Source organism: Phyllobates terribilis, unplaced genomic scaffold (assembly GCF_046119375.1).
Source record: "Phyllobates terribilis strain yellow unplaced genomic scaffold, ASM4611937v1 Scaffold_1__5_contigs__length_1240528914, whole genome shotgun sequence".
Lineage (NCBI taxonomy): Eukaryota > Metazoa > Chordata > Amphibia > Anura > Dendrobatidae > Phyllobates > Phyllobates terribilis.
Window position 1 is genome coordinate 1,001,407,492 of NW_027362761.1, and position 18,757 is coordinate 1,001,426,248.

The 18,757-nt window shown below is 42.1% G+C and overlaps 1 protein-coding gene across 2 annotated transcripts in view; it reads right to left on the reverse strand.

Annotated features, from left to right (window-relative positions):
* Nucleotides 1-18,757, reverse strand: part of GALNT7 (polypeptide N-acetylgalactosaminyltransferase 7) — a 163,850-nt gene that overhangs the window by 51,590 nt on the left and 93,503 nt on the right. For both annotated transcript variants that reach the window (XM_073643971.1, XM_073643960.1), the window contains exon 3: nt 2,694-2,860. In XM_073643971.1, coding sequence (XP_073500072.1) covers nt 2,694-2,860 — 167 coding nt within the window. The remainder of the gene's footprint in view (nt 1-2,693; nt 2,861-18,757) is intronic.

Here is an 18,757-nt window from a genome sequence, read left to right on the forward strand (position 1 = left end):
CTGGACTGCAAGGAAGAAAATAAAAACCCGTCCACCAGCCTCAGTCCCACACTGGTCTCCACTGTCTGGTCACAATCTGGTAACAAGTAACTGTGCCCCCTCAATATCAGCTGCCGAGACCACCACCAAACGGCCTGTGAGACCCCTGCCTGCCGCAGTAAGAAGCCAGCAAACCACAAGAGAGACATTACAGCTCCTGCATGACACGTAGAAAAAGGCTCCAGAGACATCGGCACATGGTACAAACACATCTTATCTATATACCGCTTCCAATCACATCATTCCATTTTTGAGGCGTTTTTTTAAAACCAAGTTTGCTCATTTCCATACACACATTTTAATGTCTTTTTTATTTTAACAGACGCTGTTGAAGTTGTTCACAACACAATCTGAAGCTGGCCATATACATTAAAGGCAACCTGTCATCACGATTTAGTATGTTAAAATAAAGGTATGGTCACAGTGGCACTTTTATACTGATTTAATAGGCACCTGTAGGGAAGAAATCCGCATCCTGGTTCTTGTTTAATTCAATATCTTCTTCGCACATCGGGGCTGGACTTTGGGGCGGTACTGAGGGTAGGGTTTTCGGCTCTGCTGCGGCCCCTCTGCGTTTGTACGAGACTCCTATTTTAAAGTTTGCCCTTGCCGCTGGCACTGGGGGGCGGTGCATGCACAGATTCAGACCTCGGCTCAATGACTAGACAAGATCTCAATCTGCATATGTGCCGCCACTGGCGCCATTTTGCTGAAGATTACTGGGAGATTAATGTGCGCTAGAGCGATCTTTAAAATAGGAGGCTCATACAAACACAGAGGGGCTGCAGCAGAGCCGAAAACATTACCCAAAGTCCCGCCCTCTTGCACGAAGAGGATATTGCACCAGAACTTGTAACGTGAATTAATCAAGAACCAGGATGTGGATTTCTTCCCTACAGGTATCTATTAAATCAGTATAAAAGTGCCACTGTGACCATACCTTTATTTTAACATACTAAATCGTGATGACAGGTTCCCTTTAAGCCCCCCTTATACCTTAGATAGTGATCGGCCATACAATGTTTCAGCTGACCGCTATCTAGCCCAGCGTGCCAGTGTTCTCTATGAAAAAGTCGCTGCCAAACATCTCTGGCGTAGGCTTAAAGGGATTAGCAGTCTGAAATCAGACATGTCGGATCCTTATTTTCCCAAATAATCATCTGTCAGGGGCCCCTACACACATTAGACTGTCGACTGAACCTATCCATATTCTGGGTTCGGCAGACGTTAGTTTAATGTGTATGGGGGGCTTTAAGCTGTGTGTTCAGATTTTTGATGTTGGAGAACAGTTGTGTTCCTCGTACACATTCAATGTCAGCTGTATCAGATTAGCTAAGGCCACTGCGCTTCCATTGTCTATTATATGCGGCAGGAAAGCTCCCAATGTATGTGTGAAACTAATTCATAGGCCCCACATTGACCCAACAGCCTAAAAGCATATCCCTTTGACCTGATAGGGCACTATATGTCAGTATACCTCTTTTTACTGTAAAAATAGTGCTGTCCTCTGTACTAAGGCATTCTGCAAAAAATATATATACTGTGTGGTATAGTTTGTTGTTTTTTTAAACCAATTCAGTACCCGTGAGCCCATTTTGGCAGAATTTTTTTTTTCGTCTTTGCGTTGTTGAATTCAGAGAGCCATAACGTTTTCACTCTCCCATCAGTATGGCTTTATGAGGGCTTCTTTGTTTTATTGCTGGCACCATATTGGGTACAAAAAACGTAACTAATTATATAGCTTTTTTTTGGAGGGTGGCTAGTGGTCATTAGGGAATTGAAAAAAGCTTTGCATGCTGTCATTGTGTCTTGTGTATACCTTGATCTGTGTAGAATAAAACGTGCCACTTTAATTTAGTATTTTTTGTTTTACCACTTTTGTAGAATAACAGCCAATTTAAAGAAAATGATACAGCATTTTAACAGTTATAACTTTTTATGCATTAACTTTTCTTTTTTTAAAAAACAAAAGACAAATAAAAAAACAAAAGCAACAACAAAAATGCTTAAATACTACTCTGATATACTTTGCATATGAAAGCATTATTTCCGGTCAGTGTAAACCAGCCTGATTGTGGCAGTCCTGGGGGCCTTTACTGAACCACTGTCTGACATGGCAGACTTGAATTCCTAGGTTAGAGCTCAGTCTCCAATAGCAGTGAACTGGCACCCCATAATCGTGTTGTGGTGCTTCCATAGAGTGACAGAGAACGCCCTTCTCTCTACCTTATCAACTAGATGCTACGTTTGTTATTGACGGGAGATATAAGGGGTTGACAAAATAGTCCTAGAGGGTATCCCCTGTGGGCACTGCTGCACTGTACACCAGAGTTCACATGGCGAAGCAGAGGCAAAATTGGAACAGAGAGCCGCTCCAACATACAAAATAGCTCAGTGGTCCCCAAATGGTTAACACAGGCACCGATACCCCCTGACGTACACTGTAAACATAATATGAATTGACACTAATGAGTATGGCCATCTAGAAGAAAAAGGTATGAAATAAGTCAGCAAACTATCTCTAGGTTAGGCACTAGATAAGCCAATGCACGCTGTGATGACAGATGGGGGTGCAGAGTGATGGTGGCAGATCTCACGGCTAGGATCAGCTTTCCCGACCTTTGTTGTGGCAGTAGATTTCCAGCAGAACTCACCTTTGTTACTGTAATCATCTATCATGACAATCTCAGCCAGGTATTTTCTAGGGGTCCTCTTGATAACACTGTGGACGGTCCTCATAAGTGTTGACCAGCCTTCATTATGGAAAACGATGATCACACTGGACGTGAGCAGGTTCTCGTCATAATTCCAGTACTTGCACCTAGAAAAGAAAAGTACGACCAGTTAGTAACAGTTACATGTCTTCTGATTTTAACAAGGAAAGGTAAATAAAATAGATTTCCTTCATAAGTCACTGAGAAACAAACCTAGTATGGCTAAAGCTGGCCAGAAGCCAGAGAGGTAGCCGGACCGATGATCGCCATCAGCCCAACTCTACTACAAAGATGCCCCCTTCAGCTGGCTTCATTGGTGGGAGCATTGGAGAGGGATCAGCAGCTGCCAGGCAAATCTGTGGTCATCATCTCTGAACAGGTTACAGGGAACTTATGAATCAGATCCGGTCAGCCAGATAAGTTTTTGTCTGAAATTCTCTGGCGTTTTAGAGAAAATAGAGTGTGAAAATCCGGGGATCATAGGGAGAGACCTGACTAGTCCAGTGGCAGCCCCGGCCGGCTTCTTTCCCCACAACCCTAAGTTGAATGACAGGTCTCTCCCGATGTACACACAAGAGAGACCAGTCCATCATGAATTGACAACCGCTTCCCTTTAAGAGCTATTAACAATAAAAAATAAGCCTGGAGATCCCTAATGGATCCTATCAGGTCACTGCATGTTGTAATGGACCTCATCTTATTGGGCATTTTACACCGGGGTTTGTTTTTGCCTCCAGATAATTCACAGGTTTTCTAATTAAGGATGATTCTATGAATCTGACTGAGGTAGAAGATAAAGGATTATCTCAGACAAGAACTAATAAGTCCTCACCCCGACACAGTGATTAGAGTACTGCAGAGGGGAGATACCTCCTCATAGGAGGAGCAGGCAGCACATAATTATCTTGCCGGCACTTTCTCACTGTTCCTTGTCTTCTATCAGTCAATGCATTAAAGGATAAGTTTAAGTACATGATTTTCCTGAGAAGACCAAAATAAAAAGTAAAGAGCGAATATAAAAGTTCCCTGTAGATACAATGTGATATTACAGATGCCAGCACTAGTTATAGATACGATTTACCAGCCTTGAACCACTAGTTTTGCCTTTTGTGCCCTTAAGAGGATACTGGCCGTTGGCATTTATGGTGGAGAACAATTTGTGTAAAGCTGCACAAGTTGCGAGTCCTCCTAAGCTCCAGGGGGTGCTGTCCATGGACACTATGGGGTACGCAGGTGCTAGTTCTTGAGGTATGGACCGCTATCTAAATACCCGATCCAAGAGGTCTCCAAAAATCGGCATTTGTAGATTCTTTGCCATTTCCAATACATAAAACACCTCTTATTAACCCCTTCCTGACTGGATGAATGTTGGTTTTTGTCCGATTTCCACCCTATTTTCCATGAGCCATCATTTTTTATTTTTTTTCCATTAACACAGCTGTATAAGGATTTGGATTTTTGCAGGACACTTTGTAATTTTGAATGACGCAATTCAGCTCCAGAGGATCTGCACCGCAGCGGCGGCCCCATATAGCCGCATACCACAGGTGGCGTCACGAACATTATCTTTAAAAACTTTATTCCCCTTTTACTTTCCCTTTAATTGACCGCCCTGTCACTGCCACTGTGACATCCCCCAGCATCGACTGGCCCGGCTACCGAGTACCCCATGGCCCAAGGGGAGTGTCAATAAGAGATCTATTTAAAAAAATGGATTTGGTTTGTTTTATGAAATCTGGTTACAGATCCAATTTAATGATTTAAAGGGGTTGTAAAAACAAGTTATCACCTGTAACTGCCTGATCAGTGGATAAACGACTGCTGGTATTCACATCCATTGGCATAAAGGGGCATTTTTATCCTTGTTGCAATGGAGCGGCAGTCCGCATACTCGACCGCTACTCCATTATTTTCCGATGGGGTTGCGACCAACTATATACAGCATCCTTATAAAGAATATGCGGACTGCTTGCTAGGAGACACTTGGGAAACTGCCATCCAATTTCAAATAGTACGCAAGAGTTCGTCAGGGACGGTCATACACCTCTCCCTCCTTAACGAAACGGCTGTGACTTGTTTATTAAAAATGTGGTTTTTGTGCATAGAATTCTACGGGCACTAACGTGAACAGTTAATGTGTTCACTCTTTACACATATATGTGTGATGATATGTGCAATTTTAAAGACTGTTAGAAGTACTTACTGATGTGGATCTCATAATGTGTTAATGTATTAAGTATAGGATTAAGATTTAGGACATAGGGAAGCTCAGGATATAGATAGAGGATAAAGCATTAGATATAGACAAGGAATGGGAAAGTGCAGTTGTGGGCACAATAAATTCAGGAAGTAGACATGAACAGTTAAGTGTTTGGGAACAGCCCCAACATGGGAGGGGGAAGGGATAGATATAAAGGTAGTTACTTCCTGATTCGCAGGAGAATAGAGAGGTGTAGTGATAAGAAAAGTTCAAGGCCAGAGGGCTGGAGAGCACGATCTAGTACAGACTGTTTGGGAAGCATGAGGACAGCCGCGGCAAACTTCAGTGGACCTTTCCAGGACGTTCGGGACCTATGGCCTGAACTAGGCACAGAGAAGCGTGCCTTATTCTCTTTTCAGAAGGGAAAGCCGGACAGTGAATCTTTTCAGGAAGGCGGGTTGGAACTCACGAGAGCTGTGAAGCTAGATAGAGTATTCCAGGGGTGCCAGAGAGGAAAGGGATAGCTCAGGCTGAAGAAACCGTGAATATAACATTCTACTGTGCGGTAATAACAATTGAACTTGGACTGGTCAGTAAAGTTAATCTGTTTGAAAAGAACCAAGTGTCTCCTGTTAAATGTGCAGCTGTTCCTGGATCTGGGTTTGTGGAGACAGTGGAGGCTTCCAGCCAAACCACATATTATAAAGTACACACACAGCACAAGGGAAACGGGACATTATTTACTTGTGGGGTGCCAGAGTGTGGGAATACAGCAGTCCCTCGCCCATGACTACCACCCTGCGTACCTTACAAGTTTACAGATGGTAAATCAGTCTGTTTTTTAGCAGAATGGGAATTTTTCTAACCATTACAAAATGGAGCATAAAGTCTTGCTGCTACATTTATTCTGTAGGGGCTGCCGGAAAAAGGCATAGAGCAGTGCTGGGCAGTCTTATGGGGATTAATGGGAGCGGCTGTCGAGCAGGCACACTGATGCTCCATTCTAAGGGCGCAGTCAGATGGCTGTATAAATTGGACTGCAATGCATGGACTGGCCCTGGCTCTCTCGACCCGAACGTGACAGCTTCATATATTTCTATGCAGCTGGCACACTTGGGTCGGAAGAGCCAGGGCCAGTCCGATTTATACAGCTGTTTCACTACACCCTAAAAGGGGATAAAAGTTTTGTTCTGTCAATCTGTGCAGGTCCGAGCGGTCAGACCACATCCAATAACCAATTGTCATAGTCACCTATCCACATGAGAGAACAGCTGACAATCCCTTTAACTCCAATGCTATGACTATTTAATTCAGTTCTGCTACAAACGTATGAATACAATATGTGAGGTTTGTGTGACCGCACAGCTAACCTAGGGGTAAAATACGCTGGGACTTGTCCTTTGACCGTTCGTGAGACATAAACAATATATCAAATGACTACGAGACACAAAAATAATTTCACTTTGCACAGCAAAAAATCTGCAGTCAATGAGCGACAACAAGAAATGTGTCACCGTAAAAACAAAACGGCATATAAATAACTCCAGATTTAGAAATCCATTACTGGTAATCTCACAGAGGCCGTTACAACTGAGAACAGTGGCTCAAAGCATGCTTGTACATTGCAAAAACACTGACAAAGAGCAGAAAACATCTGCTCCGCATTGCATGTCTGAGGAGGGAGGAGGGGTGGAAAAGGCCTTGAAGAAAAGAGGAGAGAAGGGAAGGGAAAAAAAACAGCCGATAGAGAGGGAAGACCGACAGCAACAAATGTTTGATTCTTACAGCAGCCATAAAGGACGCCCCTTGTAAATTAATCTGGAAGCATCGGAAAACAATCTACTTGTCTGTTCTTACCTCAATGACTCTTGAGTTAGCTTTTAGTAGCCATAATGCAAACTAGGAGAACATCCCATCACATTACATGTACTCCAGTGTTACAGATCCTGAAGGGACAAGCCCTTACAAAATGCAAATTAAACAGCAGAAAAATGTTCTGCATTTCCCAGTAGAAGCTAAATGTATTTGTAATGCACATGACAGATCTCAGCACAGTCGCTGCTGCTTTCTGGGCTTTTTATGTCATTTAAAATTCAGCGGAGACGGAGGCAGCAGATGACTCGAGAGGAGTCAAAGAAAGCGACATCAAAATAAAGCTCAAGAAAGTGTTTTCTGTCTCATACAGCAGTAATCTGTACAGCACAGCGATATGCACAATGGTGAGGATACACCATCACTATTAATCTGGTCCGTTACAACTCATAAGGCCTCATTCAGACATATTTTTTTACATATTTCACCAGTGTTTGTTCAGTGTTTTTTAATTTGCCCCCAAAAAATAATCAATTTCCAAAACTTTTCTCATCCATTACAATGTTAAAAACGGACAGCCCATCGAAGGCATCCTGATCAAAAATGGTCAGCAAAAAACATGGACACGTGAACAGCACCATGGACCTTAATGGGTACATTTTCTATCCTTGAAAATCACGGATAGAGCACACATGAAAAATGGACGTCTGCGCGAGGCCTCAGGTTGTACATAAAAAATTACAACGATCCCATGGACATTTCTGTGAAATCACGCTGATATTTTTAAATGCGAGTTCCATTATAGTCGCATAGGACTTTCATATTTTTTTTTTTTTTTAAGGTTGAAAGTAGACAGAAGTCCAGCAAGTTAAACTTATCCCTTAACACGTTATTCCAGTGGAAGGCAAAATCCCATTAGGCAGACACTTATAACCACATTAGGGGAAAAATTCTTTCCCCGAATCCACATATGGCAATGAGACTAGTTTCCTGGATCAACGTCCCCTCACAGAATCTAGTAGCCATAACCTGTAATATTATATTTCTCAAGAAAGGAAGAGGCAGCCAGGCCCCGCTTGTACTATTGTAGTGAATCAAACATTACAAGTGGCAGAGTTCCATAGTCTCACTGCTCTTACAGTAAAGAATCTCCATTGATGATTTGTTCTAGACGCAGATTAGACAGATCTCTTTATTGTCCCCTCATATTTGTACATTGTAATAAGATCACACCTAAACCTTTGTTTGACAACCTGTCTTGGTATTGCAGATCAGCCATCGCCTTAATAGCCGTGGTCGCTCTTCTTGTTGTAAATGGTGAATATTTTGTATATTTACCGATATCACTAATGATAATTATTACTCAAGATTATAATAAGTGTTATGATCACTTAGAAGCTAAAGAATCTGTATAAAGTATCTCATGTCAACTAAACCAGAGATCCATCAGTAAACACCACTCTTTTGGGGTCTTTGCCTCAAATTTTGGGGGCAAAAACCTGTAGAGATGCCTAGACACTGATCAGATGGTGCTACTGGCCCTCATTGCAGAGATCCAACTCAGTGTGGGGCAATTCTACATGAGGGAAAAAAGTATGTATGTGTGTATATGCAAATTAGTGGTCCATCTGCGGAGGGCACCATTTCCACTTTTTTATCCTCAGACGGATGAAGAGTAGGGAACAGATTCTGAATGATATTTAGAAGGAGGGAGCAGGGGAAAGTTAATTTACTGAGTAGTTAAGGTGGTAGGCTTGTTTGAAGAGATGGGTTTTTAAAGCGCGCTTGAAAATATGGGGGCTAGGCATCAGTCAGATCGCCAGGGGTAGAGCATTCCAGAGAACTGGCGCAGCACGAGAGAAGTCTTGGAGACGGAGGTGCGAGGTTCGGATTACTATGGTTGCAAGGTTTTGTGGGTGAAATAGCAATTTCCCTACAAAATCAAATAATTGTTTGATAGGCAATCTGAAAATGACAGCGGTACCGGACCACTGTGGTCCTAGGCCGCAAACGCCATATCGGGCCTTACCCTTAGGGCTTGTTCTGATGAGCGGATTATACTGATATGTGCTGTCCGAATAACCATTCTACAGCACACTGCTCAAAGTTGATCTGATCGGGTTGTTCAGATGAGTATTGTCACACGAATCGGGTGTCCATGTGAAAAAAACTGCAGCATGCACTATTCTCTTCTGAGTATGGGATGAGAATCGTTTATATAAGTCTATGGGTGCGCAAAAAAAAAAAGTCTGATCCCATACACATCAACTGTTTAGTATTAGATCTGTACAGAAACGTGATTAATAACCTAGGGATCTGTATTTGATCATGTTCGGAAGTCACACAAACGTAAAAGACTGACACACTGATAACAATATGGGTGAAAAGCGTCCAAGTTTTCTGGATATAATTGGGATGACTTTTCATATGCCCATCTGACTCCGGCCTCTGTATCGATGGGGATGATCACAGGAGCAGAAAGTAAAGGTAGAAAGGGGAATACAACTCAGACAGGGTCATAGAAGATGGTGACCAAAGTCAGATCCACAAAAAGGAGATCATCAGAGCAGATTGTTCTCAACAAGCTCCTGGATATAGTAATGACCTTAACATGCAACAGCGAGAAGCTCATTAGCATCTCGGTTGGACTCTTCGTGTGTCCATCATATACCATTTATGACAAAATGAACAATCTCAGCGAGATATGTCTACAAAAATAAGATTCCAGGCAGTGTGTGCTGGGAATACATTTCTATCACATTGCCACGCTCACACCAGAGTCTACAGGCTAATGTCTCTTCACATACACAGAGATCAGGCTTAGTTCGTGACTAGCATTTCCCCAGTAGGTTTATGGAGGGATCCAGGAGGGATTGAAGAGAACAGTAGTGATCACTATAGATGCAATGTGTAACTTCTGTGCAAGTTATGTCCTGGTGATACTCATACCCAATGTCTCAGTGCTGCCAGGGTGAACCGCTCTGCCACTGTCTGCAGTATACTGGTATAATAGTACTGGCCAATTTCACAGGTTCCTAAAGTGTTACATTATTTTGTGAGTAATTCATAGTAAGCTGCCTGATAACATCACCCACCCAGCACTGATAGCATGGATATTCGGTGCTTTAGTTATTGTTACACAGCTCCTAGTGGACCCCCATAACAGCAGCAATGTTAGCGCTACACGCTCAGCAGAAATCCGGCTCTATAAACCTGAGGGCAGAGAAAATCATCTCTGGGACAGGATGGAACATGTTTTTTTCCTAGTCATACAAGTCATTCACATTAAGGGTCTGTGCACATGTTGCAGTTATGTCGCTTTTTTTCTGCACAGATTCGTCACAACCTGAAGGCTTTCCTAGCGCCAGCAAAGTGAATGAGATTCCTGATGTCTCATGCACATGTTGCGTATTTTTCCTTGCTGTGAATTCTTTCAGCGTTTTTGCTGCAGATTTCACCAATACTAATGAGTGGGGAAAAATCAGCACCAAAAATGCAGGTGATTAAACACGTCAAAAATGCGGGGAAAAATCGTCTATTTTGCTGAGTGTTTTTCCTACAAGATGGATTCAGAAATGGTGCAGAAATTTCTGCTCAAATACTTAATGTGTGCACATACCCTAAAGTTTCAGCTTTTAAGGGGAGGGGTGCCCAGCCGGAAGAACTCATGTTAGGTCAATACCCTTCACTTATGCCTTAAACTTTTGGAGGATCTACTAAAAATAATGTACTGTACAATGTGCGGGGGTGTACTGTCAGTATTAAATTGTGTTATGAAGCAGTCTGGCCAGAACCTCCATCACTTATGACAACCCGCAAAGAGGGAACCTTCATATTCCCCTGATCCAAAACAAAATAAAACATCAGCATGTTACATTATGTTGCCTCACGTTTGTGCCCCAGCGTATCTCATGATCCCCAATATTAAGACTACCCAGAATTGCCCATGCCACCATCGAGAAGAAAAAATAAAAGCTGTGTTCAACTATTCAAAAGGCAGTCTGAAATAGCAAGCAGGCGTGACTAAAAAAGATTTCTATACTAGTTACTTGTACTTTAGACACCAAGATAAAGGAGCAGATCACTGACACCAAGTCAAGCAGTGAACGGCCCATCCCACCATGTATCACAGCACAGAAAGCAAGGTGCATATTGCTGCATGTTGCCATCTAGTGGCAATATGTGTAACTACATCACCACATACTGGATTCAAAAATGATGGGCCAACAGCGCAGGACACCTTAACATATTTATCAGAATAAACGCCTACGTTTCTTCACCTTGCATGGTATAATATAGAATCTAAAATGTAACATCTAAAGAAAACTAGCACGTATTGTATATTTCTGATGTTCGGTACAGGTGCCGAATAGGATGCACTGATATTAATGAGCAGATTTGTCAATGGTTTGATATCAGAGTGTGAAAATAACATTCCTACAGGCGAGACTTATTTGAAGGTGGCAAAGGCTTTTGAAATGTTAAATAGTCTTTGATCATTGGATGTTTTTGGTGCTCTGAGACATGAGCTTTCAAAGCCAGACATGTGGATTGTTGATTTTATTAAGTGTATGTGTCTGGAGGCAGAATGCACTGCTGTGTGGTTACTGGGATAATGGTAGGATGATGTGACGGCTGGTGGGCTGTTATATTAGGGGTGCTTTCACACTGTGCTCAGTGGCCCTGTCGGGGATTACGTCCAAATCCCCCTCAAAACGGGATTTGGACGTATGCACCAACAGGGCCGTAGACTATAATGGTGCCGACAGAGCGAATGTGCACTCTGCCGTGCATTATTTTCGGACATATTCACCTACTGGAGGCAGACACTCAGATGCAGTCTATGTCCAATCCCTGATTGGAGTAACATTTGCGGTGTATGGAGGCGCACGACAACGACAAAATGCACCCAGGTCATTAAGTGTCGTGCAACTCTTAACAAATTCGGCACATCTTATCCCTAAACAGCTCTCAATAAGACTGATGTACAAAATGCCAGTGTTTGTGAATCGAGGCACGGGTTTACCGCGACAGAGAGGAGCTAGAAGACCGCAGTATGATTTCTCCCACTCCTGCACTCTTTAGAAGCTTTTCGCCTTCATATTAAATGGTGCAGGTTTCTTTTAGCATTGCAGTGGTTAATCTGCTCAGTTGTGAGCTCCTGGAAGCTTATCTTCACTTAGGCTCTCAGCTGTCCAGAGTTAGCCTGCCAAAGATCAGTATATACAGGAGTGGGGCATGGCTATCATTGCCAGAGCAAGCTTATGCTGCTAGGAGTGTGGCGGAGAGTGGTTATTTGAGAAGGCGTTTGGTGGATTTCAGCTCAGACTGTTGTGTGGTTTAGGTTGCATGTTAATCCTATTCTCCTATTTTCATTTGTTCACCATCCTCTATTTCCCAGTGTTAACCTCTGTTGTTTGTGTGCATATATTTTTATGATTGGTATTTTCCTTTAGCCCTGTTTGTATTACCTTGTTAGTCTAGTTTGTGTACTGCATTATACTACAATCCCCCTCTTCCCTGAAGTGGGAAGTTGTGGGGAGAGAACAGACTGAGGGTGGATTGAGGAGCTTAGACAAGGTATGTTGCCCCGGCATGTTCACCTGCAGAAGTAATCAGGGGAACAGGGCCAGCTAGGGCGCCCCTAGCATTAGGGACAGGGTAGGAGCCCCTGGCCCCGTGATACCCAACAACAGAGTCGTGACACCACAGTACTTGTCCAGCTTTTCAAACTATGTTTTCTGGGATTTGTCCAATACACAAATACTGTAGCTGCATTAGTGCAGCCAATGTCTGATTCCTCCCGCCTGTGGTCTGGGTAGCATGAATCTGCTGCAGGTTCCCTATATTGCTACTTATCTGCAAATGCCAAGCTTTAGATGTTCACATGGCCCTTATTGTCTTTTCAATGCTACAACAGGACATGAAACATTTCTTATATGAGCTGTTATTTAAGCTTTGTGTAGTGGTCACAGTCATACGTGTGCACCATTTTTGGTGCAAACTGGTGCATGAGCAGAAAAATGCTGCCGGGTCCGACACCTGTCTCCCAGTACAACACATCTCATCCTTTGGACAGGGAGAAGCTAACATGGCCAGTCTGGCAGCTTTTCCCTCAAGAATCATTGAGTGTTAATCTGAGCAATTGTATGAAGAAAAAACTAGGTCACATAATCATTGCAGATTCATGTCCTGCGCTTCACACGAGCACAAGAGAAAAGTCTGTCAGGATCACTACTCCAATGCTACACCCAGTATGTGCAGGAAAAACGCTGGGTAAAATACACATTTTTGATGCAGTTTTTTCTTTCCATTCATTTGAATGGATGAAAAATGTTGCAAAAATACTGGAAAAGAAAATTGACATGTTGCAGATCTGAAACTGCATCAAAGGAAAAAATAAGCAACATGTGCATGAGATTTCAGAAATCACATTCACTTTGCTGGTACTGTGTTTTTTTTTCCAGCAGCAGAAAACGCAATGTGTGAACAAGCCCTAACAGAGTATCGTGTAACCAAAGGAAATATATGACTAAACAGGTGGAAAGAGTGGGTTATATACCATAGGTAACCTGTCACCTCCTTCATATCACATACGTGAGCCGGATTACAGCATAATTACAGGCAAGAACATCCTCACCATAAGACCACTATTACTTATGGGACTTTGTCTGGGATGCCTTCATACAAAGGAAATGTGTCATCTTTACCTTTAGGCATTTTAGAGATCATTTCATCTTCAACTTGCTTAACTGTTCACAATAACAGTAATTTTCAACCAGGGGTACCCAAACTTTTACATGTCACTGTATGCAACAAATGTCTATTCCAAGTAGTATCCTGTAACTCTTGTGTCCCTGTGTGGGGTGATGGATGGTTCCCATTGCTGTTCCTCCTCCCCCCAAACAGCTGTTTGCAACAAATGGCAAAAACATTTGTGCCATCACCACAACCAAACAAGATGCCCATTGTAATTAATGTAATATGAAGACACATGCAATTCTGCATGCTGTACGAGTAGCCCCCCTCCCCTATATTAGCTGAACAGACCTATAAAAGGAATAAGAACGGGAGTCGTACAAGCACAACCCTATCCTTGGAGACACGGGCTTATTAAGAGCGGCTCACAAGTAATGTGTTGGCTGCACTGACAGGTGGCCGGGCGCTGCTATAATCACCAGATCCATCATAAGCCTCATCATTCTAACAAAACAAAAACCATCAGAGAGAAATGGTCATCCTCATGTCTCATAGGATTATATGCAACGAACGTTCAGACAATGGGTTTCTGATCTCGTCCCTTTAAGTAGGTGCAGTCATCTATATATAGTAATGAGCTGAAATCCTGAGAGGGTAAGATTAATGGTGCTAATTACACATAATGCCTCATATTCCTGACCTACATTAATACAAATATCATTACAGTGAATAACCTTCTTACCCTGCCAGGGAAAGTCTGCAGCCGTATAATGCCATCCTCCCATGCAAGTCCGCAAGCATTGATGGATGGACAGGGTGACCTTGGTTTTATCTGCAGTAAATTCACTTACACAAAAAAAAATGCTCCTACTTTATTTATAGATGTTTAATATGATTAACCTATATATCCGATATTTTATCCATCTAAAACCTGACTGAAGCTCAGAGCTCAAGTCCTGCTGGTCAGTTTTCAGTGAATGATAAATGTGATGGATCCTGCATCATATGAAAGATTTATTTATTTATTGAGCTCAGATCTAGAGAATTTTCTTTTCCTTCAAATAAAATCAGGCCCCATCTTGGCATAAATCAGCACCCTGCCAGATTATTCTGCCTATAAGTGAAGCATAAGCTGTTATTAAAGAGTAATGTTGATGCTATTGTGTAGGCGTTGTGTATAATTGTGTCAATTAATGTGCCATTTCTGGGGTTTCTGCCATGGTGATTCCTTCTCCTCCTTTGATTCTAATCATTCAGCCCATCTTTCGCTTTATGTCTAAGCTTCTGCAGAGGAGTGGTCTCATCACATGGCACTTGATCTGCTCCAAGTATTCTCGATTTAAAGGCAGTGAATAGACCCATGACCATGAAGAGATCCATGACCTGGAACTGCTGTCCCCTGACTCACTATAGAGCCTTATTGTATTCTACGTGATGCAGCTTCAGCATGTCTCCCTGCCTCCTGCTTGTGATGCGTTACCCCTGGTCATCTAATACAAGAAATAGTCAGGGTAGAAAGAAGTTGCATTTCATAGGACACTCTGAAGACTATGCACTGTATAAATTGTTTACCATTATTTAGTATTCTAAGATATAGATTCATTGACTTATTGTCATTTACTGCATGGAACCCATACATATAGTTTTTTTTAGGGGAGATATATGTGTGTTTTTCTGTTTCTATGTCCTACAATATGTAGTGTTTTTATCCCCTCAATGGGTTTGCTCTTTTGTCTTGGTTATTAATTGACTAATTATTTATTTTAAAAATGGTTACATTTTACACATTTGATCATTTGTTCCTTCATAGTTGCTGCAGCACTCATAAATAGTTTGGACAGTATGAGTCAGGGAGGGATATTACCACAGCCAATCATTGTATGGACTAACCTATTATAAACACTGGTCTTATATAAAGACAAAACTATATTTTTGGCTGCATAGAAAGACATACAAAGAACAAAGTGTGATGCTTGGTGGGGAGGGGGTCTGCCAGGAGGTATGACATAGGTGATGATGCCATTTGTAGTATACAGGAAGTCAGAGATCAATCTCACACTGTAGAGAATATATTGGACTGGGGGGGGGGGTCACACAATATACAAAAAAAAGTGTAACAGCACACGGAGTGTGCCAAGGTATGTGTCCACATTGAATAAATTCATTATTGCTTTATAGACTATAGTTATAAAATAGAAGTACTTAAACACGTAAATTACGCAATTTGTACTTGCCCATCTGCCACACGGCATACCCTATGGTAGATAGTGGTTTGTTAGTGTAGTGTCCTTTCTTGGGCATAAGACTGCAAATTTAAAGGGAATCTGTCACCAGGTTTTTGCCACCTAACGTGAGAGCAGAATAGTTTAGAGACAGAGACCCTGATTCCAGTGATGTGTCACTTACTGGGCTAATTGCTGTAGTTTTGATCAAATCAGTTTTATCAGCAGGAGATTATCATTAGAGGACTAGTACACCTGCTACCATGTAGTCCTCCATAATCATTAACGCTGTATAACCACATCACCAGCACTGATTGGCAGCTTTCTGCCTATGCACAGAAAGCGAACATTCAGTGGTGTGGGTGGGGTTTTACAGAGCACAGCATTCAGAGAACTGGTAGCTCTGTAGCACAAAAAATAGTGATTTTATCAAAATTGCAGCAAGCAGCCAAATATGTAATACATCACTGGAATCAGAGTCTCGGCCCCTACATCATGCTTCTCTCAGATGATGCTGCAAAAAACGTGGTAACAGGCCACAGCCCCACTATCAGTATTTGGTAAGTATTTTTCTCAGGAGTGGGAGCCAAAACCAGATAAGGAACAATCAGAGAAAAGGTATAATAGAAACAAGTCACCAATTCTGCATTTATCACCCACTCCTGGTTTCGGCTCCCACTCCTGAGAAAAAATACTGACCAAATACTGATAGTGGAGATGTGGCCAAAAGGTCACACTGTATCTAGCACAAATTAAAAACAGCCTTGGACAGACAGAAGATGCGCATGGTCAAACATGGAGGCAATGCTTGTATATCACTGCTGTCACAGTAGCATTCGTCATTTAGCACGCAAATTTTGCAGTGGATTTTTGAGAAGATTTCGCCATGTGCTGTGGTTTCTTCATAATGTAATGCACGCTCATACTGCACACTCACCTATCCAGTGGATAGGTGCTAAAAGTTGTTGGTGGGATAATTCTGTAGAAATTTGGGTTACAGGCACTGTAATGACTAACATCAACGGTCCCTTAAAGGGAACCTCTCATCATGAAAATGCCGTCCAATCTGTAGGCATCATGTTATACGGCAGGGGGAGCTGGGTAGACTGATATATAGTTTTATGAGGAAAGATTCAGTATAACCTGTATTTCATCATTTAATCCTCTGCTCTTTCTGGGATTTTTGCTCCAGTGGGCGGTCCTATCAGTGACTGACAGCTCTCTGTGTGCACACTTATACAAAAATAGCTGTCAGTCACTGATAGGACCGCCCACTGGGCACAAATTCCCAAAAGAGCAGATAATTAAATGATGAAATACAGGTTATAATGAATCTTTCCCCACAAATCTATATATCAGTCTACTCCGCTCCCCCTGTTCTAGAACACTATGCCTGCAGATTGGACGGCATTCTCATGGTGACAGGTTCCCTTTAAGCATCTCTTCCTGGGCAGGAGGACACCATAATTCAGCTGAATGGACTAACAAAAACGTTACATCGCAGAATGAGCAACGCCTACGTCCATAACTTTTACTTTAGATGTCATCTATTGCCTTTACTGGTATATGCAAGCATCATCCGTGACACTGAATCACTCCACCACCATAGACATTGCCTGTGTTGTTTACAGTAAGGCTATGTTCACATATCATGCTTTTTTCTGCATTTTTTATGCAAATTTTCAGCTGCGTTTTGCAGCTCCAGCAAAGTCTATGAGAAACCAGAATTCTCTGTTCACACATCATGTTTTTGATGGCAAAATAGAATGGGGTTCTTTTTTTTCACAGAACTTTATCTACATGCATAAATAGAAGGACAGTGGAAAAAAACGCTGAAAAAAATACTGAACAATATGCCCCTGAAGAGAAGTTTTGCTACAGATTTGTGGCGCAAAAAAAACCCATGATGTGTGAACATAGCCTAATGGTTCGGACTGAGAATATGATGTAACTAATCTGTGAAAAATATATATTTTTTCCATGTATATCTGATATATGAGAACCAGCTATTGTAAACAATGATGATCAAACAATCCAGGATGAACAAAAAAAAAGAAATCAGGGGAAGCCTGACTGTAGTGTGAAGTTCCCCTTTAAGCAATTTCTACCGCTGCTTTCTCTGACACAACAGTTTGCTTGGAGCAGAAGTACAGGCCAGGCCTCCAAGGGTGTACGGAGGAGGCTGCTGGTGACATGGACTGTAAAGAGAGCAGAACATGGCTAACCAGTCACCTGGCATTAATCATAAGACGGCATGAGGCATTGGTGGTAGAGGGGTACATTAACCGTTACAATGCTGTACACATGCCTGCTAGCACAAAGACATACCCTCTACTTGTAATTAAAAAAAGTACATATCAAAAAGAAAATGAGATGGTATTGAAGCTGAATGGTATTTATTAGGTGTGTGGTGCTGATCCAGCTATAAATAGGCAAGGCAGTATAAGGGCAGGCAGCAGATACAGGCGGTCGCCATATAGTAAAGTGTATGGGTAGAGTACAACTCACAGGCAGCGGTGACACCGCAATCAGCTGCACTCGTCCTTGCCGTGTCCCCAATGCCTCCTATGGGTAAGCACATGGTCAGCTACCAGTATTATATGGGAGACATGAAAGCCTCATGGCCATGGCCCATGCAGAATCTCTCACCAGAACACAGGCTTGCCAACTTGATTTTTTTTTATTTTTTCTGGACTATTTATCAAAAAATTATTGACAAAATATTTTTTACAGACACATTTGAAAACCATAATAAATCATTACGATAGGTGATATTCTGTCTGCAGCCCAGAATTCTGATATGAAGACATCAGCAGCATTCACGGTAAAATAATAATTACAGTCAAAATATTTTGTAGAAGTTTTTTTCAGCTTCAAAAAAATCATAGGCGCCTTAAATCTTCTGTCCTATCCTAGAATTTCTGGTCGGTTGGCAGCAGCTCTGCCAGAACAGGCCCAACATCTGTTTCTGACATAGTATGATAAAAGGATGCCGATGTATCAGGAACGGAGAGGGAGGATCTGTAAAAAGCTCGAAAACCACTCAGACATCACATGGCAGAGGTCACCGA